This window comes from Austrofundulus limnaeus, unplaced genomic scaffold, assembly GCF_001266775.1.
Source record: "Austrofundulus limnaeus strain Quisiro unplaced genomic scaffold, Austrofundulus_limnaeus-1.0 Scaffold1, whole genome shotgun sequence".
NCBI classification, from domain to species: Eukaryota; Metazoa; Chordata; class Actinopteri; order Cyprinodontiformes; family Rivulidae; genus Austrofundulus; species Austrofundulus limnaeus.
The window spans coordinates 2,608,597-2,629,736 of record NW_013952403.1 but is presented as its reverse complement, the minus strand read 5'-3'; the positions used below and the strand labels follow the sequence as shown (position 1 = coordinate 2,629,736).

At 38.6% G+C, this 21,140-nt stretch overlaps 2 protein-coding genes across 4 annotated transcripts in view; one reads left to right on the top strand and one right to left on the bottom strand.

The window, feature by feature from the left end:
* The window catches only part of tm9sf5 (transmembrane 9 superfamily protein member 5), a 19,310-nt gene extending 9,109 nt beyond the window's left edge, over nucleotides 1–10,201 (bottom strand). Inside the window, exons 1-11 of the mRNA XM_014004766.1 lie at nucleotides 9,914–10,201; nucleotides 9,306–9,373; nucleotides 9,110–9,203; nucleotides 8,886–9,013; nucleotides 6,792–6,921; nucleotides 5,747–5,874; nucleotides 5,551–5,665; nucleotides 5,090–5,169; nucleotides 4,890–4,995; nucleotides 3,958–4,008; nucleotides 3,441–3,573 (exon numbers count right to left, since the gene is read on the bottom strand). Of these exons, the coding sequence (XP_013860220.1) occupies nucleotides 3,441–3,573; nucleotides 3,958–4,008; nucleotides 4,890–4,995; nucleotides 5,090–5,169; nucleotides 5,551–5,665; nucleotides 5,747–5,874; nucleotides 6,792–6,921; nucleotides 8,886–9,013; nucleotides 9,110–9,203; nucleotides 9,306–9,373; nucleotides 9,914–10,036 (1,156 nt within the window). The 5' untranslated portion in view covers nucleotides 10,037–10,201. The remainder of the gene's footprint in view (nucleotides 1–3,440; nucleotides 3,574–3,957; nucleotides 4,009–4,889; nucleotides 4,996–5,089; nucleotides 5,170–5,550; nucleotides 5,666–5,746; nucleotides 5,875–6,791; nucleotides 6,922–8,885; nucleotides 9,014–9,109; nucleotides 9,204–9,305; nucleotides 9,374–9,913) is intronic.
* Nucleotides 10,202–11,116: 915 nt separating this feature from the next.
* On the top strand, nucleotides 11,117–20,908 carry rbmx (RNA binding motif protein X-linked). 3 transcript variants are annotated; one of them, XR_001309962.1, is made up of 10 exons: nucleotides 11,117–11,379; nucleotides 11,473–11,600; nucleotides 12,071–12,177; nucleotides 12,261–12,414; nucleotides 12,555–12,695; nucleotides 12,827–12,941; nucleotides 15,073–15,201; nucleotides 15,284–15,375; nucleotides 17,563–17,654; nucleotides 20,702–20,908. XR_001309962.1 is itself a non-coding variant. In XM_014004746.1 (9 exons), exons 2-9 carry the CDS (start codon nucleotides 11,492–11,494, stop codon nucleotides 16,417–16,419), a joined length of 1,161 nt encoding a protein of 386 aa, XP_013860200.1. In that variant the 5' UTR covers nucleotides 11,118–11,379; nucleotides 11,473–11,491; the 3' UTR covers nucleotides 16,420–16,724. The 3 variants fall into 3 exon arrangements, 1 of the variants encoding a protein (XP_013860200.1); XR_001309963.1 differs by lacking the exon at nucleotides 20,702–20,908 and adding an exon at nucleotides 18,083–18,934; XM_014004746.1 differs by lacking the exons at nucleotides 17,563–17,654; nucleotides 20,702–20,908 and adding an exon at nucleotides 16,106–16,724 and having other exon boundaries at nucleotides 11,118–11,379.
* The last annotated feature ends 232 nt before the right edge of the window (nucleotides 20,909–21,140 follow it).

Below are 21,140 nucleotides of genomic sequence, written 5' to 3'. Positions count from 1 at the left end.
CACAGACAGAATGTCCAGCCAGACAGACAGAATGTCCAGCCAGACAGACAGAATGTCCAGCCAGACAGACAGAATGTCCAGCCAGACAGACAGAATGTCCAGCCAGACAGACGGAATGTCCAGCCAGACAGAGAGAATGTCCAGCCAGACAGACGGAATGTCCAGCCAGACAGACAGAATGTCCAACCAGACAGAGAGAATGTCCAGCCAGACAGACAGAATGTCAAGCCAGACAGAATGTCCAGACAGACAGAATGTCCAGACAGACAGAATGTCCAGACAGAAAACATTACCTCCTTGGCAGAGGTAATAATAAGGTCATTCCAAAGTGCTACTTGTTGGCTTTCAGAAACACTCGAAATGAAGAGAAAACATTGTGGAAGTCAGTGAATGTTACTTCTATTGACCAAGCACAGGGAAAAAAGTATGGAATCACTCAAATTTGAGGTAGAAAATAAGAACACACCCAGTCAATTTCCTTTCCATAAATGGACACCTGTCTCAGATTAGATCTGCTGGTTAGTCTGCAGTTAAAAACACCTGGAGGTGGAGGTGGAGTGGCAAGAACCATGGCTCAAACAAGAGAAATGTCTCTTGAAACAAAAGAGAGGATTGTGAAACTTCTTGAAGGTAACTCTTCATGCATGGTTGCTAAAGATGTGGGCTGTTCACAGTCAGCTGTATCCAAGATATGGACCAAATACAAACAGCATGCTCTAATCGCGCTTGAGGCGCCGCAGCACTTCCCGACACTGATTGAAGCGTGTCCACCATAGACTTTGCATGTAAACCTGATGCTCCTGATGCTGAAATCGCGTTGGGTGTGAATGCACCATAAGAACATAGACACAGTGTATAGTGTTATGACTGTGCTATGCCGTGTACTTGTGTGTGGTGTTRGYGGGTGGTAAGAGTTWTCGTGCATTTATCGTTATTGAGGTGAATTGGTCAATATATTGTGATATTGATTTTAGGCCATATCGCCCAGCCCTATCCACAAGAAGACTCCGACCTGCAAAGCTGATCTGGCAACTGCTATCAAAGAGATTTGGCACCAAATTGATGAAGAATACTGTTTGTCACTCATCAAGTCCATGCCTCAGAGACTGCAAGCCATTATAAAAGCCAAAGGTGGTGCAACTAAATACTAGGGATGTATTTTGAATGGTCTTTTGTTTATCTGTTTTTCATGATTCCATACTTTTTTCCTCAGAATTGAGTGATTCCATATTTTTTCCCTGTGCTTGGTCAGTAAAAGTAACATTCACTGACTTCCACAATGTTTTCTCTTCATGTCTGAGTGTTCCTGAGAGCCAACAAGTTGCACTTTGGAACGACCTTATTATTGTATCATGTTTTTGATCTGAGTTTGTTTTACAGAATGAAATGTCTGAGTGCTCATCCAAGACTGGTGATTCCATACTTTTTGCGAGGGGTTGTATAACCAAGCGATAAAAGTGCTAATAAGCCACTGAGATACCATCACTGTCACGTATTAGGAAAATACAAAATGCTAATGCTAAATTTTAATAATTTRATCTTGTATTACAATGTGCRGCTTATTTTTAAAATTGTGAATAACACTGCTTCTCCATCGCTAAAAAACTTTGTCCAACTCTGCTCTGAGCTGACAACTAAGAACAAGAGCTCAGTAAACAGTAAGTGTTTACAGTAAGGATTGTAGAAAACCCAAACGTAGCTCAGCATTTGCACATGCAGCCTTTTCATTTAAAAGGCATTACAGAATGGAATAAACTTCCAGTAAATCTGAAASTTTCCACTGACCTGAATGACTTTACTCATAATATTAGGAAAGTGTCCTAAATTGCATTAGTCATTACAGAACAAATGTTTGGTATTGAGGACCATTTTTATTGTTCTATTTTATGACTTTGTATAGTGGTTGTATTTAGGACATGTATGAACTATTACTGTATGACTGCTTGATTTTAGATTTGTAACTTTGTTGTTCAGGGACTACAAATGGAAAATAGCTTAAACTAAATCTGGTGCAAAGCATCTTTTATCAATGTTTTATTTGCACATTGTCCCCGTTTAAATAAAATTTATTAAAAAAAATCTGCTTTCTGTGCAACAGAGACATTCGGAAGGCAACACAAGCCTACTGAAGAATGAATGAATTAATTAAATTTGTGGTTTTTACACATTCACATTTTTTGAACAAAAGCATCATCGAGTTCAATTTAAAACCCAATCAAAACACTAGTCAATGTAAACATTGAGAAACTRGAATCTGTTTTTTGAGCAGGTAGATAAAATCCCTTTGTGCAAAGGCAAATATTGAGTAGCAAAATCTCCTAATTTGCCTTTTGCAAATCACTGACAATCAAAGTGTTTACCGGTACATTTAAAGAAACAAGATCAYGAAAACTCAAATGAAATGACACCATTTTCTTTGGTAATCTAATCCTCCTTCAGTCCCAACAMATCATAGTTCACCTCTGATTTGAAATATTTTATTTCCATCTTCTCATAAATGTGGAATCTAGGTCAATTGTAATAGTGAAGGACATGCATACCCCTTAGAGACAAATGACCTTTTATTTCTGACTTTTCTCAAACATGGTCAAAGTGAGTGTCAGACTGTATCCTTGTCACTGACTTAGTTTCTGTGTTGGAACCTTTTCAAAATGTACACTCTTGTATTTTGTATTATTTTGGGGTTAGTTTCACTCCAGCATTCAATTCACACTGCTATAATTTTACACTTTAGCCCAAAATGTTGTGATCTGCAATTTATTTATTTTAAAGTACCTGTGACATTAAATTTTTGTGATAAATATAAATGCATTTATGGGAAGGTAAAATTGATCAAATATAGCAAGAAAAAAAATGTCATACACAGTTAAGATATTTGCAAGTGAAGTAACAGGAAGTGATGTCAAAAGGGAATTTCAGCATGTAAACAGAGYATTGCTACAATGGCTGACAACACAGACTGAAGAGAATTTCTTTAGATTATTTTGAGTCACTATCAGAGAACGATGGACAGTCAGCGTTCAAAWAATGTTGTTAAACTAGGGAGCTTTATTTCTTGAAGCGTTCCCCTTTGATGTCACTTCCTGTTTCACTTTAGCTGAGCCAAATTCAAATGAAAATATGCCAATTATGGTATGTGACAAAATRGGAAACGTGTAATATGCCAAGTTTCTTAAATATAAAGATTTTTTTTAATTTTTGTATTTGAATATATGCATGACAMAGGCACTTTAAATTAAAGTAATTTCTGATAAGGAATTTAGCATGAATGTTCTTTAAAGTGCTGGTAATAGAATATCTTATAGCATCTAAAAAAAATGAGTGTCCTTATTGTTTTACCATTTTCTGCTACAGTTAAATAATAAATTGCCAAACTCTGCTGACAATACAGATGAATACAAATGTATTGTGTGTACTATATAAAGTAAAACAGTCCTTACATAGTGTGATGAAGGTCATGATGAAGATCTGCGTGCCCTGTCCAAGGAACACAGAGAGAAGCATTCCCTTCCTGGGGGGACGGAAGACATCTCCATGCACTTGTTTCCATCCTGACTCTTCCTGAGCATCCTCCTGGGAGAGAGAAGCAGAGTGGAGAGTTAACACAATGCCCATCATCTGAACACAGTATGAATGAAAGGTTCACCAATCACCATTCAGTAACTGCTGCTTTAAAAACTRACACCTGGTAGTAAAGCACAATTAGGACAAGAATCATTTCACCAAAACAAAACAAAAAAAAAGTAAAAGTTGGTATGGACAAATGGGTCAATTCTCAACAACGTGTCCTTTTTAGGATATTTAAAATTTACTGGAAGTTTCAACTCAGAGAAAAATGCCCACACCACATTTTACAGTTTCTTCACATACACCTTGTTGCTAAAAATCATACACACCCAAGCACCTGATTTATTTGAAACAAAACRTTATCTCTGAAATAACTGTCATTACGCTTACATAAGGTAGAGAAGATTTTTCCTTGGCCGATGGAATCTTTATCAAGTTTTCCTGTAAAATGTAACAAAATATGGATAATTTTGGTGTACTGTGCTGGGTGGTATTTAAAGTTGCAGATTTAAAACATTAGCCACATAACCATACTTAAATAAACCAGGAAACTCAAACTAAAAAGGTGAAAAACTTCAATTATTCCCTTGTATTGTATGCTTAAAATGTTACAAATCTACTGCAGGTCTGTAAAAAAACTGTTACGGTTGAGCATTAGGGCTGTTTTCATCATCCTAAAATGTTTTTAATAAAGGTACATATTTGCATCAGAGTTAAAGCAAACAGTGTTGTAATCCCTTATAACAGTTGACACACAATTTCATACAAGTGCAGCAGAAGCAGGACCTCTGTTCACATTTCCAACCATTTATAGGGACRAAATTTTACAAACACATGCACCAGTTAGATTTAGAAATGCAACAATATATAGGATTACAGGAAGATGAAAACTAAATGTCTGAAAATGTAGCTGTAATATCTATGTTTTAAATTCTTAGTTTTGCATTGTGCCAAGAGAAGAAAAAGTCATTCTTGAGGCCTGAATTTAATAGAAGTACTTTATGTTTCCTAGTTTGTCACATTTCCATTTGAGACATTGAAAATAACAGTTTTTTCCAGTTTACCTACAGAAAGTTTGTATATTTAGTGGCAAAAAGACAAAATACATCTAGCAAAAAGACAACTCTGCTCTCCACACAACTATATAGCTGTTGGTTTAGATATTGTTGCAATGACTCATTCTATTGCAATTTGCAAATAATTTTGTGCACCAAATAAAGTTAAAATAGTTTGTTTTCAGTAAATCTAATACAGTTACTTAAATTAATGCTGGCGTTCTTTTATAGCCGCATAAGAATCAGAGTGTTAAATGATGCWTTTACCTGATCCACCTGGTTGTATCTGGCAATGTCCTTGTGGAGAGTTCTCAGCATTATCATGGCAACCATCCCGGACAAGAAGAGCACAATTACCAAAGAATTCATTATGCTGGAAAAACACAAAACCAACTTTAGCTTTAATAAACCAACACGAGTGTTTTAGAGAAGAAAATTCTCTGGTGAAAAAGTGAATATTTTCAGACCTAAACCACTGGATGTTGGTGTGAGGCATTGAGACCAGGATATAGTCCCACCTAGARGCCCACTTGATGGTATTGTTTTCCTGGGAGGAAGAAGAAATAAATAAATAAATCATGCAAAAGAAATACAAATAACTATTTTCTTTCCTATTGCTCATGAATATATAAAACAACCACATGTTGATTACATATGGCAGCACATGTAGGATTAAATAAGCTTATATTGATCTCATTTTCAGATAAAAGACTGCATGTTTATTTACTCAGTTACTAATTTGTGCGCAATATTTTTTGTTTCATTATTATTTTTTTATTTTATCATTATTATTTTATCATCATCTTTAGTTTCTACTTTCGAGCCTGTCTGTGTGCGTTTTTTTTTCTCCTTAAATACTTTGTGTTATAAGGCTGTTAAAACCTATTTGAAATAAAATAAATGAATTACACATAATTTGGAGGTTTACCTCAAAAGTGACAGAGTAGGTGTAAGTTATTTTAACATCATCAGTAAAATCCACTGGGACCTCCATCGGGCTACCTCCATCACAAGTTGGTTTCTTCTCATCGTTATGTTTGATGCTGTTGTGGACAAACTCCATTATTTTCACATCATATTCATATTATTAGACTGTAAAGTACACCTAACCAACTAAAATTTACCTCTTTGGTTCGAGGGTGGCAGCAACCAGGCGAGCACCACTCCAACCCTCTGATTTTCCACTGTGGTAAGTGATCTTTATGTCAACATGGTTGAAGACATAAAATGTGTTTTTCTTGTTGAACTCAGACTGAAAAAGACAAATAAGAATTAATGCACGTCTTTGAGATTCCCATTTATTAGAAATACTGAATTTGTACTACACTGCGTTTTAAAGTTAAATATAAAATAACTTATAATAACCATATGTTACACCAGCCTGTTTCTCTGTTTTCTGTTCAAACAACACGTTTGCCTCCAGGTAGAATTTCCTTCAAACAATATTCTGCTTCCTTGTTAGAACCCTCAGACCATTACACAAAGGGACAGCATATTATTGGGACATTTTTAAAGAGATTTCCATAGCTCCAAGGTACAGTATTCAAGTTGATCTCCAGGCCGATTTTGTACAGGAGTAACTAATGTCAATTAACAACCTTTCAACACTAGTAAAAATGSTAACAAAAATATTTGTTGTACAATTTTTATCAAGATGACCAGTCAACAAAACTTGTCATTAAAAAACAATGATTTGATTTCCAGTGGTGATTGGTATGATTCACCACTGCTTAAAAAGAGCTAATTAAAAAGAATTACCAAAACTAGACTTCTTTAGGTAATGCTGCCAATAAAACAGGACACTTGGTAACCTGAGATAAACTAAACCAAGATTCAAAGACTACAACAAAATACAAGTTAATCTGATAACAAAAGCTGAATCAATGTTTAGAAAGTGTTAAAAAAAAAAACAGGACTAAAATACACCCATTCATCCTTTATCCTGTGCTGCGAGASTGTATTGTCACTCTACTCCTCAGGTATTACTAGCTGTTCAAGAAGAACAAGTCAGCTCATTACAATAAACTGTAGCCTTTCAAACGTGTCAAGGAACTATTTTAACTATAAAAACAGGCCCTGCTGACCAACGGTGTATTTGACACTGGAAACAAACATTTTCAGGATAAAAAAACACTTAAAGGAGAAATAAAATTTCAATAAACAACTCACATTTATWACACAAGCATCTTTTGCTCTACCATCAGATGCAACAAGGCAGCCRATGGGAAAACCAGGGTTGCAGTACTTTTGATTATCTTCAACATCATAGCACCACGTCACTGGCATGTTGTCGATGATCCTAAAAAAATGTGTGTCTGATTAGACTCAGCATATTCTTTTATAACCAAAATTAGCTTTTTTGTATTACTTTTTTTTTTTAACTTAATACAGTCTAAAGCTGTAAACATACTCCCTGCAAACTGCCGACGTCGGCACGGGTTGTCGCAGTTTAATGACAAAAATTACGTCACCGGGCTTCGCAGCGTTGTGTCGACAGCCCCTTTTGGCACAAGCCCCGAGCAGAACTTTTTGACCCCCCTCCCCTGTCGACAGTAATGTGTGATTGGTCTGAACTGAAAGCGCTCGGACAGACACAGCAGAAGAAAAAAACAAAAACTCGCTTCTGACTAGAGCAGACTGTTTTGAGCAGTTTTAAAGTTAGACAAACCGAGAAAAACTCATGCGTTTGTGCTGACAGTGTTAGGTGCTGCATTTACTTCAACCACTCGGTAAAAAAAAAAAGAGAGAGAAAAAAAAACTGACTCGCTCCCCGAGCCAACCAGGAAGCAGAGTTTATAAAGATAGTCAAACCGTGAAAAACTCATGAATGGAGATAAACAGACATAACAGATAAACAGGCACAGAGGAATCTGAAACTGTGGAGCTTTTTAACCAGGACAGATGTGGATAAATATGTCAGGTGAGTGAAAAATCTGACTTTTTTTCTGCATTATCGGCTATTGCGGGGGAACTCCATGCAGTGACGTATGTTTCAGGGAGGGGGGGTTTCCCGAAATCGGCGYGGGGTGTCGTAGGGACTAGGGTCTGTGTGAAAACGACTGCTGAACAACCACGTGACGCTCGTCGACTTGTCGGCGTCGGAGCGAGTATGTTCCCACCTTAAGTTTTACCCAATCAGAACAGAGCAGGTCATGCTGTCTGCGCGCTGACTTTTTTCCCCTTTCTCTGTGGGGTGGGGTGGGGTCAGTTTCACTCAGCTCAGGTGAACACCTCCCGGGAAAGCCCTCAGCGTTTCCTGGACTATTTTTCATCGAGGATTACATCGTATTATATATACATTATATTTCTACAAGCACCTTACAACATTTCCCCTGTAACGCTGTGTTCATGAGCACAACTAAACTGCAACAGATCACCTGACCAACTCGGGATTTAAGAATTCATACGTGTCATCCCCTTCAGACGTTGACCTGTATAATTCGCATCAAATATCTGTAATTTGCGCAAAAAAAATCTGTATTAATCAAACCCGGGTGGAGTGGAGGTGCAAGCGGACCGCAGCCGCATAGGGTGGGGAGGTGGGGGCGCCTTTTAAAGACGTGTTTACGTTTGACTTTTATTTTATTCTAAAATCACAGAGTTCTGAGTCAGCTTCAGGTGCTTAATTTATCATAAATATCTTCTAAATTTAACCAGGTGTTTCAATGCCTTTACATTACACAACAATTATAGTGGAGAAACTTGTCAGCTTGGTTAAAAAAAAATCAGTAAAATAAATATATATTTCTGTACAGAGAACTTTCTCTGCTATAATTTTTCAAATAAATATATCAAAGCTCCTCAGTTGAAAACATTAAAATGATAGAAAATATGTTTAAAAACCTCTTTCCTCAGAAAGTCTTCAGTCCTAAGAGCACTAAACTGTAACTTTTAAAAAGGTCATGTACACAGTATACTCCTATTTAAATGAAAATATTTGACCTGCAGCAGAAAGCTTACAGATGTTGGATGTTAATTTTTGCTCTCTATTTCAAAGAGGATGAGGCGAAGGAAGTTTTACTCAAGCAGCTCCAAAAACTGTCAACCTGCTGACTGAGAACAAACTTTGTATACAAAAAGTATACTTATTAAATTACATTTTTACTAAGATTTTTTGGACAACCAAAATGTTTTGCGGACAACCAGATTTTGTCAACCCCACCCCCACCTGAGAGGTCAGCACCACAGTTTAAAAAAATCCTAGGGGAAACCCTGAGAAATCTAACTGGAAAGAATCAGATTGCAGTGAACACATCTACAAACCAGTGATGTTGATAGTTCAGCTGCATTCCCATCTTCAGAAAGTCCAACTTGGCAGCATCCAGCTTGCTGTCTTTCTTGTAAGTTTTTGTGCACACTGCATGACACTTATCATCATTTTGAAAATGGAACTGTAAAGAAAGTGAATGATTGGAGAATTAAACAAACTTGAATGGAAGAAAACATGGAACAGGTCTTTATTCCACATTAGCTAACAGACAATTTACCTTGTATGGAGAAGACTCAATTCGCTCACCGAACAGTACCTGCCCCAGGTTCTCAGAGGGCCTCTTCTCTTTCTCATCTTTGCAAAAGTCAAACCTTCAACAAAAATACATTTTCTCATGCATGTAAATAAAAATAAACCCGAATGTGCCTATTCCAGTCAAATGTTATTAAAAAGGAGACAAATATATAACTTACACGTCATACTCGTACGGCAGAACAGACTCCACMGAGTCCAACCGATTAACAAACAGCTGAATGTCAGTCTGTAAACAAGATGAACATTCAAAGTTTATTAAAATGTCTTACGACCTGGATGGGACAATTACAACCAACTTCAATTTGAGTGAGAAGAACCTGAACAGTCATTTCGCATTTTATCAACAAACAAAAAGGACCAAAAACTTGATATAATCACTATCAGAGGATTGATGATCAACTGCCATGGAGATCATCATCAACAGAGAGTCAACTCTGTCAGCTAAGCATACGTCGTCAATTGTCAATAAGACTTGACGTATTGAATCTTAAAGCAGGTCTTTAAGACTTAAAACAAAACACGGTAAATCATTTAACTATACAGAGTTACTCGTAACAACGACGAGGACAMACAACTGTTTTCAGCGTCTTGATTAGAATATCTGCCCCGGTTCAAGGTAATTTGCCTTGAATAGCGCTGAGGCCTAGGGGCGACAAGCTAGCAACTATAGCAATACGGTRAAAAATACAACTATTAGTTCAAAGTTTCCTTAAAATAAATTTCCTACGACTGTTCCTAATTGYGACTGTTTCGACTTAAAACATACCTGGCAATCGTCCGGACCTTTCTCAACACAAAAACTCACAGGGGCTAAACCCGGAAGATAAAAAGCCGAGCTCGAACAGAAATAAACGACCAGCACAAAACCAACTGATATACGCCTCTTCATGTTAGTCCGGAGATTGTGTGGCCTCCTAAAAGGTAAAATCTTCCTTCTTCTAGTGGAAACAGTTGTATTCCAGCTTTGTGGAGATAGCTAAACGTCGTCTTTCTACTCTTTATAAAGCCACAGAYTTCGCTGCCTGCCTGGTGGGTAGCATCGGTGACGTACACCTCAGTCAAGTTATGCGGAAGTCACAGGGTTTGTAACGGAAAACAAACTATTCCTTTCAAAATAAAAGCTAGCAACCAGTATTATAATGTGCATTTCAAATTGTTTTGCTTTTTGCTTGTATGAATGGGGTCGCAGTGTGTTTTGTACGCTAATATTTATAAATTTGCATCGTGAGAACTATTAAGAATCTAAGATTGTATCTTCAGATTGCCTATGCACATAGCAAGTAGTTTTATTTTGACAGGTAATTAATCAGGAGTCGTTTTTTGACACCGTGGAACTAACGTGGCTGCAAGTGTTACACCTTCCTGCATTTAGGAGAAAACAGTTTCTGAAAATAATACCCTGAATTTACTATGAATTACAGATGACGTAAACGACAACACGACTATTATCGGTGGAAGTCCTATTCTAAATGACGCGTTTTTCAATTTACTCTAGTAGCAAAATCTTGAAGTGCTTACCTACATCTTGTCTGGAAATTACATTTCCTATAAAGTCAAAGTGAAAAGCCATGAGTTTTTTTTAAACTGCACATGTTTCATTAATGAAAATAGGGAAATGTTAAAAAAATCTGCAGGAATAAAACCTTCAACATTTTAAAATTCACGAGGTTTCCAACTGATTGTGAGACTGAAGGTCTTAAGATATGTATGTAACAAGCAGATACTTTGAAAAGACCCCACCCCACACACACACACACACACACCAAATCTGCTGTGCAAAAAGCCACAATAACGGACTCACCACAGAAGCTATAAATTAGCTATAAATTAAATTATGACAAAAGGTGGAAAGAAATTCCGACCAACAGATGGCGGTAAAGTGTTTTCCTGCTTGTACAGCAAGTTCCACCGGAAAAAGAAAAACACGAAGAAGAACAAGCAGCTTGTAGAAGCTACTAAAAAAAAAAAAAAATTCGGATAACGACGTGGGGCGGTCTGGTTGGTAATGGTGGTTAGCTTAGCTACTCGCATGCATGAATGCACGATTGACCCAAGTGGAAGTAGCGTTATTTTATACGTTTTAAAAATAGCGGGTTAGTTCTTGTTCAGGATTGTCTTCTACAATTAGCTGGAGCCGTTTGCTATTGTTAAATCGTTTCGCTAAAACATTGATTGGCGCGAAAATTCGCCATTTTACGCATTCAACACTTAAAGACTTTTTCCTGGAGTAAGGTATATAAAAGGATAACATATAAATTATAATAGTTACTCGTTTGTTTTATCCAGTGTTCAGTCTTTCATCTGAATTTTACCTCCTTTTCGCAGGCGGACCGTGTTGTAKACAATGGCCGAAGCAGACCGACCAGGGAAGCTTTTTATCGGCGGTTTGAACATTGAGACCACCGAGAAGGCCTTGGAGCAATACTTCAACAAATACGGCAGGATTGTTGAAGGTGAGMATGGTATTTTTACACCACACTTTGACGTCTACGCGTCTAAAACGTGCTAAGTTTGTACCTCCGCATGGCTCCAAAAAAGGAAATAAAAGCATGATATCTCACAGCTCTCGTATTTCGTCTAATAGTATGGTTTGTAGCTTTTTGTCTACTTTTGTTCATTATCGTTGTTAAGAATTATTAACAGGTTATTTAATATAAACTTCAAGTTTGCACAGACTTAAACAACTCATCTGTTTTATAATTGCTTTTAAAATTTTATGCCCTAAATGGATTATTTGTTTATTTATTTATTGTTACCAAAAAAATCTAGTCTTTCATCTGTTTGTTAAACTGGTGCATTTAAAGTGAAACTACACCAGTTTTTGTTAAAGGAAGTGATCCAATTTTTGTTTGTTTTTGCTAAGTGTATTTATTTGTTTGAAAAACAAGTGTGCACCCTGTTTACAGCTATTTCCATATTTCAGTTCTTCTGATGAAGGATCGTGACACAAATAAATCAAGAGGCTTTGCATTTGTTACCTTTGAAAATCCTGCTGATGCAAAAGATGCAGCACGTGAAATGAATGGAAAGGTAACCCCTTTTTTTYCCTCCTCATTCTTCATTTTTGAAGCATTATCAAACAAATCACCATAACAATGTAACTTTTTAATCAGTCTCTTGATGGCAAGTCTATCAAAGTGGAGCAAGCCACAAAACCTCAGTTTGAAAGTTCTGGCAGGCGAGGCCCTCCAATGCACTCCCGCAGTCGTGGTCCGCCCAGAGGACCCCGTGGTTCTAGAGGAGGCATGAGGGGTCCCCCATCCAGAGGTAAGTGTTTCAACTATATCAGTTGATTAAAAACTTTAAAGAATATCATGCATATTATGCATATACATTTACTCCGTATCTTTTTGTAATAGTATATGTAAAATCAACAAGCCCATAAATTGCATTGTCTGTCTGTCAAGACTACTATGATTCAGGATCTGAGGAACCCTTCTATAAAGGGATGTCATCCAGAGGTCCCCCACCACTGAAACGTGGTCCCCCAGTTCGTAATGGAGGTCCCCCACTAAAGAGACCGGCCCCATCTGGTCCTATGAGTAGACGTAAGTATTGTTCACTGTAATATGTTTTTTCATTTTCTGTGTGGTAGTGGTGGTGGTTGTAGCTTCAAAATTTGATGGAACGACTTGTCTTTGACTTTTTAGTACCTAACCTAATTTATTACTTATTCTAGCACCAATGTCAAGAGACAGAGATCCATATGGTCCACCCCCACCTCGCAGAGACTCGATGTCCAGGAGGGATGATTACTCATCACCAAGAGATGACCATTACAACCCTAGAGACAAGTATGAAATACCTTTGTTTTTTGTAGATCTTTATATACAGTATTTATTCAAGTATAATACGAAAAATTAAATCCATAAAATCATCCATAAAGTTGAGGGGTAGTACTATACTCGGATAAATATTTTTGCTTATGTATTTTAACTGAAATGTCAGCCTCATTCACAAAATGCTTGAGTCCGGAAATGAGACCACATCGTAAAAGGGTTGAAGCGAGCTTACCTCTGACACTCCTTCGTGCCTCTGAGCGAGATAGTAACAGATCCAAGCAGGCAACATGATGAGAAAAAAAGAAAAAAAAGGTAGTCCTGCAGCTTAGTAATGATAACGAACTAATAGTGTGCGACCGGGCCGCTCCTGGAACAACAACAAACACATGGTCAGCTTAATGGGTGCTGTCTACCGGTGTTCTGTAAAAGTTAGTCTACCTGAAAAAAGTTTCCCCACCAGAGGGGGCGCTGGCGAGACACAAGGAATGAGATTGCTGGGTGGGATTCTGATGCCTTTATTACAGAGGTAGCCAGGCCCTTGCCTTCCTACGCAGTTCCGCTCAATTCTAGTTTCCCTTCACTGCTCCGTCTGGGATTTCTCCCATAGACAAGGATTTCACTGGCAGATTTTTAGCAGAACCAATCAGAGAACAGAACATCGATTTTCTGTGCAGTGTCTGCTTGTATTTTACCTGAGCCAATCAGCAACTAGAAGGTGGAGTTTTGAACAACGTCGATTTTCTGCGCAGTGTCGGCTAGTTAGTTTAGCAATGGCAGTGGAGGAAGTGAATGAAGCCACTCCGTGTTAATAAGGCTTCAAAATTAAATTAAATTTGTCTGACAAAGCAGCATCTCTCATTAATAGTCGTCTTGTTCAGCTCGGTACTTTTCTCCTCTCAGTAGGGTTGTTTAGAGCAGTGGTTCCCAAACGTTTCAGCTTTTGACCCACAAAATAACAGTAGCAGAGACCTGTGCTTACAACTATTTTTGGATGATAAACATTTCTATCAGGTCAACTAAACATGGGCATAGTAACAATATTTTTATACTACATTTATCCATTTTAAATATACTAACCTCACTCATTTGTAACAACTAAGGCAAAAATGTAACTAATTCAGAAAATCTTTTCAGGACCCCACCTTGAGGTTTTGGGAAACACTGGTTTAGAGCACACGCGATTTCTGGTTAGCTTCTTAGCTTAGCCTCCAGCGACATACACACACACTTCAGCAGAGGCCACGCCTCCAGCAAGAATCGCTTCTCTGTAGCAGCGAGTCCAGACCCTTGTACGAAGCAAAGTGAAGGACAGGGTCTGGTTTTTACCAGGCTATTACAGACGAGGATTACCAGAAACATTTAATGATACAGGTGGTGAGCCTGATTTTGAAGGCTTTTGATTCAGTTTCACTCACACTTTTTAGAGCCACATAGCTCTGTCTGTTATATCACACCAGTTAACAAATGAGCATTGCTAAATTTCACATTGATAGGTTTTGTTGTATTTACTGTTATACATTTATTGTTGTGAACCTTTTAGTACATATGTTGTTAAAATAAAATTTAAAAACTGATACAACAGTCAAATGATCATTTTACTGATATGTATAAAGGCTAAAAAATTCTGAAATCCAAATGAAATTGAGTTATTATGAGAATTTATTTTTTTATGCTTTTTAGGCTAAAAATGGGGTGTGGGGAAATATTACAAATGAGATCGTATAATACACGAATAAATACGGTACATACAATCAACACAAACGTGGATAAAGAGCCAAATTAAAATCAATTGCAATTACCAAACTTAAAAAATCTTTGCCAACTTTTTAGACATTGCTTTAAGAAATATTGCACTTTACCCAATAAATGAGGATAAAGAAACTTAATTGACATTTAAGCATTTGGAAAACGTGCACTCATTAGATAATTTAGAAATGGTCTCCTTTCATTCTGAAATAGGCCACGTTTTATTTACAACTTTTATTTGTCTAAAGGTAAACACAACTACATTTTTAAATTTTTAGGCAAAAATTAATCAAACAGAACTTGCTTTTATTAATTTCAATTCAGTTGCTCAACCAACTAAAACTTTTTTTTATTATCAACATATGATCAGAGCAGCTCACTGTGCAATGTGTTTCAGCTATTCAAGTCGGGATTACAATTCCAGAGATTCAAGGGACTACGGACCTCCCCCCAGAGACTACTCATACAGAGACTATTCCAATTCCAGCTCCCGTGATGACTATGGCTCAATGCCAAGAGGATACAGGTATGGGTGTAAATAGCTACACTGGTTTAGTGACTGACCCAAAAAATATCTGATCATCAATTACAACTGCATGTGTTTATAGTGACCGCGATAGTTATGGAAGTGGTCGAGAACCCAGAGGCTATATGGATCGTCCAAGTGGTGGCTCCTACCGAGATTCATACGATGGTTATGGTAAGATACACCTCTTTTAGAGTAATGACTAATTATCAGAAACACAACAAAGAGCCACACAAATGACAAACCAAATCATGGCACTCGCCTCCACTTTGTCCAGTCACAGGAAACTCCAGTGTTTTGCCTCCTTAGAGGAAAAAAAAAACATTCTTTCCCTGATCAACAGTCCAGCCTTCATAGTTTTACTCTATTTGGAATGTTAAACCATTGGCATCTCATCTGCAAACAAAACAAAATCCAATCATTGAGTCAGTCGATTACATATCCACTTGTTATTTCAATCAATAAAATACCTGGGAATGTGATTCAAAAGTAACAGCAAATAGCTTGTGGTCCGCCAAAAGTATGTCGCCAAATGGAATCCCCAAATCTTTGGAAGTATCTGTTATCCAGTATGAGTTGCCTAACTAAGCAGTCCCTCAAGGAGTAACCCTCAAAAAAGTAATCAAGACAAGTCTGAAAACCTCATCTTTCCCAACACTTGGAGCCATAAAAAGGAAAATGGTTACTCAAATAAATGGCATGCAGAAAACAGTGGTAAATACTTAATTATTTTCAGTATCAACAAAAATATTCATGTTAAATTTAAGTCTTGAATTGGTGAAATATTTAAAAGTAATCTCATGAAAATTTTCAGTAAATTCTATTGGCAAAACATGAGCACTTGACAGTGCAATAAAATGTGTAAATTGAATCTTTCCAATTACCTGAACCATTGACCCTGCAGGTAACTCACGCAGCGCCCCTCCTTCACGAGGCCCCCCACCATCCTATGGTGGAGGTGGTGGAAGCAGTCGTTATGATGACTATGGCAGCAGCTCCCGGGATGGCTATGGCAGTCGTGACAGTTACCCCAGCAGTCGGAGTGACCCATATCCACCTAGCCGTGGTGAGCGAATGGGCAGGCAGGAAAGGGGCCCAGCTCCCCCTGTTGAGAGAGGCTACCCTCCTCGTGACTCGTACGGCTCAAGTCGTGGAGGGCCACGCGGTGGCCGTGGTGGCAATCGAGCTGATAGGGGAATGGCTCGCAACAGATACTGAAATGGACTTGGAAGTCACATAAAGCCAACATAGGTGTTCGTGCACCCTTAACATGTTAAGGAAAAATCTGTCAACAAGATAAAGTAGGCATGTCTAACTCTGTGGAGTAGGAAGCTTAGCTTTGTATCTTGACTTTCCCAGTTTTTTATGTGTACACGTTTATGTTTCTTTTCGTATTTTTATTTTTTGCTCCATGTCACAGTACAGTAGCAAAGTGTTTTTTGTAAATTCAGTGCTTTTGGAAACTGCAATACCCTATAAGTATTGGCTTTCATACTCTAATAAAGCTTTTAGTTGAACCTTGACATATGCTCCTCGATTTTTCAACTCAAGACCACCAACAACAAAGCAAAGCTACAACAGCCAACTTTTACAAAGTCTTACAATGCATAGGTGAGTCTGTTTATGCTCTGTTGGAGTGGAATGAATTCATGACCAAATGTGCTACCAACTGGACTGCTGTTTGCAAGATTAGGAGAATGTTACTGTCAAAATGTTCCAATGTAGTTCCCTTGGAAATGGATCCATCACCGTAAAGCAATTTGATGGCATGCAACGACAAAACCAATGGAAACAACCAAAAGCACCTCAACTGATAGTCAACAGCTGGTAAGCAAAGCAAACCTCTTTTTCTCATCTGTACACAAGTTTCTCATTATCCTGTATTGAAATCTTCAGTCAAAAGACAATTTTTGCCTCAAGGAACAAAGCAAAAAGGAGTTCAACTGAAATTAGCCCTTGTCACTATAGTTCAAGTTTTATCAGCTAATTTTTTAATCACAAACAACCCATGAAGAACCTTCCTTTTATGAGCAACACGATTTATCAGCCATTTGAGTCCTTCAAATATACCATTGACCTAACACGTCAAACAGCTTCAATGAAAATATTGGCATAACTTCTTTAAATTTAACAGCAAACTAGGAAGCAAATTAACTAATTTCTCAGTACTGAAAGTTGTTCTACAAGCATGCCAATGGAAATACTGGAGCCTTCCGGAGAAACTTCATCAACCTAACGAGCAAACTGGACACGACGACTGAAAAGAACTTTTAAGTTGGATTGAGAATGACACTATCTCCCACACTTAATCAATACATAATAAGAAAAATGGCAATGGTTTAATTGTAATTTTCATTTCAGGATGAACAACGCTCACAGGCAATGGCTCGTGTAATGTACCCGAATATGTTCTGAAGTTGTTGGATCAATTCAACCTCAGTGGATCAGCCAAGGTATGTCCAGCCCAAACTTTGGTTAGATTTTGATATACCGGTACCCATAATTTTAGTTCTCGCACATCAGTGAGAATAAAATGTTAGTAGTGTGAGTAAAATATAATTCATGAATCAGTGGATAGATTTTATTAAAAACAGTAAGTAATCACAGAATGTATGTCTACAACTGATAAACCTTTGGAGTGAATTTAATTTAAGAGGGCCACTACACAGTAGAGTTTAGATTGGGCCCAAAAAATCTGGCCCGAGCCCAAAAACATTTGGCCTTTCCCAATCAGTGGCTACACCCTCGCCCTACTCCCTACACACCACTTGCTGTGAAGCCCCCTCACAGCTGAACTGAGTCCCCTTTAGTCCCCTACGCTAGGATCCTGTTTGTAGACTTCAACTCTGCATTCAACACCATTCTTCCTGCTCTGCTCCAGGACAAGCTCTCTTTGCTCCATGTACCAGACTTCACTCGCAGGTGGATCACAGATTTCCTGACAGACCACGGTCAGCGCGTGCAGCTGGGGAAAGTTGTCTCGGACACACAGACTATAAGCACAGGATCTCCACAGGGCTGTGTTCTCTCCCCTCTGCTCTTCTCTCTGTACACTAACTGTTGCACCTCCAGCCATGACTCCATAAAACTTAAGTTTGCGGACGACACCACCCTCATCAGGCTCATCTCTGATGGTGATGAGTCTGCCTACAGGTGGGAGGTGGACCGGCTGGTGACCTGGTGCAGCAGCATCAACCTGGAGCTCAACGCCCAGAAAACAGTGGAAATGATTGTGGATTACAGAAAGGCCACAGCCCCTCTGCCCCCCCCTCACCCTTAACGAGACCCCCATCACAACTGTAGCTTGCTACCAGTTCCTCAGCACCACCATCACCCAGGACCTCAAGTGGGAGCCGACCATCAGTTCCCTCATCAAGCAGGCCCAGTAGAGGATGTACTTCCTGCGACAGCTGAAGAAAGCTACGCTGCCGGCCAGGCTGATGGTTCTACACAGCCATCGTGGAGTCCAGCCTCAGCTCCTCCATCACGGTGTGGTATGCCGGGGCCACTGCCAGGGACAGACACAGACTGCAGCGCACTATGCGCTCTGCTGAGAAGGTGATCGACTGCAGCCTCCCATCTCTCCATGACCTGTACGTCTCCAGGACTGTGAGGCGAGCAGGTGGGATCACAGCTGACCCTTCTCACCCTGCAGCCTGTTCATACTAGGGTTGGGCATAATCGTATCGTTTGCAATTAATCGTCAAAAAAACATTAATCGATTATTTTTTTTGGCACTTGACGATTAATATGATTAATGTCGCCAGGCAGAGTCCGCTCGGTGCTCCTCTCTGCTTCCAATATGATGAACATTAAAAAAAAATCTGTAATTTATTTATCTATCAACACAATTAAAAAATTGATGTGTAGCCTGACATCTGTAATTTTGACACAGTTTGGAACAGAAATTTATGAAGAGGAAATCTTTCCCACTAAATTGGTCATGTGACTAGGACAAGGATGTCCAGGGACTCCAAGGGATTAATCGTCAAACTAATCGTTATCGGCTAAATACCGCAATTAATCATGATAAATCTTTTTGCCAATATTGCCCAACCCTAGTTCATACCACTCCACTCAGGCAGAAGGTTTCGGTCCATTCGGTCCAGAACATCCCGCCATAAGAACAGTTTCGTCAGACTCTTGAACGTTTAGAACACGTGACTCTAAAACTCTGCCTTGGCCACTTTATCGCTGGTTTCTTAAACAGCACAACTCTGACTATATTGTTTTTCTGGTCACTTCTATCACTGTATCTAACTGCACTACAAATATATTGTCTGCTCCAATTACTGTATTGAGCTGGTGTACATATGTTTTTTATATTATTATTTTTCCTTTATCATTTGTTTTTTCTTCATTTGTTATTTTTGATACCTATTGCACCTTCACACCGAAAATTCCCAGTCTGTGAATCCTGTTCATTGACAATGGCAATAAAACTGATTCTGGGTTTTCTATTCTTGCACAATTCTTTATATTATATTTTTATTATTAGTAGTTGTATCATGTCTAGTCGGTGTTAATTCTTGTTTTGTTTGTACTATCTAAAGTTTGTAAAGTAACTAGTGTGTGAAACTGTACTGATGCTGCTGTGACACCTGAATTTCCCCTCTGCGGGACAATAAAGGCTTTTTCTATTCTGGTGCTGCTCAAGTCTGCATTGGATGCTGACTTGGAATGGAGGGCTTAATAAGCCACTCGCCCTCGTACGTAGTTGGTTTCAGATGGGACTTAATATGGCCAACCCTCCGCGGGCACATACAAACTGAGTGAGTAGGGCAAGGGTGTAGCTACTGATTGGGGAAAGGCCCATTGTGTCTGAACCCAATTCAACCAGACTAATTAATTCTGATTAGAGCCCAAAGTAAACCAAACATATTTTATTACTGTATTTATGCAGGTTTCATGTGATCCCCATTTGTTAGCTTAAAAAGCCTAAAACATCTGTACCAAATCTTAAGCATTAAATGGTGGGGTCAGCCTCATTTGTGCAGTTTTTAGTAAAATTATCAAAGTATTGATTGAACGTACATCGTTATCCTAACATTTTGGCAGCACAACGGCTCAGTGGTTAGCACCGACGCCCCACAGCAAGAAGGTTCTGGGTTCGATCCCCGGTTCGGACCTGGGGGTCTTTCTGTGTGGAGTTTGCATGTTGTCTTCATGCTTGCGTGGGTTTTCTCTGGGTACTCTGGTTTCCCCACCCCCCAAAACATGTACAATAGGTTGCTTTCAGGCCCAGGCCGCCCTTGAAAAATAGATCTGAGATCTCAGTGGGACTTGCCTGGTAAAATAATGGTTAAAAAAAACTTGTTGAGTTAACATCACTCCTTATAAGTTGAGGTTGGTTTAAAACTTTGGTTTTAATATTTTTAAATAAATTTCTTTATGGAGTGCTGGGCCTATTTTTGTAAATATTTATGACTTGCTCAGGCATATGGTCTGTGATCTAAAATTGCATCATATGTAATAAGTGTTTTTTCTTGTTGCCTTCCAGGTGCAGTGACCAACTCCCCCTACAGACGTGAATCATTTTGACTGCAACAACTTGTTGAAAGTGGAATGAAGACAGGATTCACTTGAAACGGCAGCTACTTGTGTATTCAGTAGTCTTTCAAAATTGTTGTTTCGTTCTTTTAATGTCATGGAACAAGAATGCTGTTTTCACCTGCATACCCTAAAGGTATCGCGGGAGATTTGGTAATTTCATTGTCTTGTAAAAATAACCTCTTACATTTTTGGGAAGATTAGCATTTGAATCTGTTAGATGATCATAAGGTGGGGGTGGGTGGATTGTTTGCCTCAGGTGTAAAGAAATGGTTGAGTCGGAAGGCAGAGTTCTAGATCTGTTAATCTTAAATCAGAGGAGACCAAAGTGGGGCCCGCGGGCCAAATTTGGCCCACCAAGCCATTTGATTCGGCCCACCAACAGTTGC

What these genes read in the sequence shown, in the direction of transcription:
- rbmx (XM_014004746.1), top strand. Translation starts at nt 11,492, where the DNA reads ATGGCCGAAGCAGACCGACCAGGGAAGCTTTTTATCGGCGGTTTGAAC. An exon ending in CACGTGAAATGAATGGAAAG is followed by an intron (nt 12,178 to 12,260) that starts GTAACCCCTTTT and finishes CTTTTTAATCAG; the next exon opens with TCTCTTGATGGCAAGTCTAT. An exon ending in ATCTGGTCCTATGAGTAGAC is followed by an intron (nt 12,696 to 12,826) that starts GTAAGTATTGTT and finishes TACTTATTCTAG; the next exon opens with CACCAATGTCAAGAGACAGA.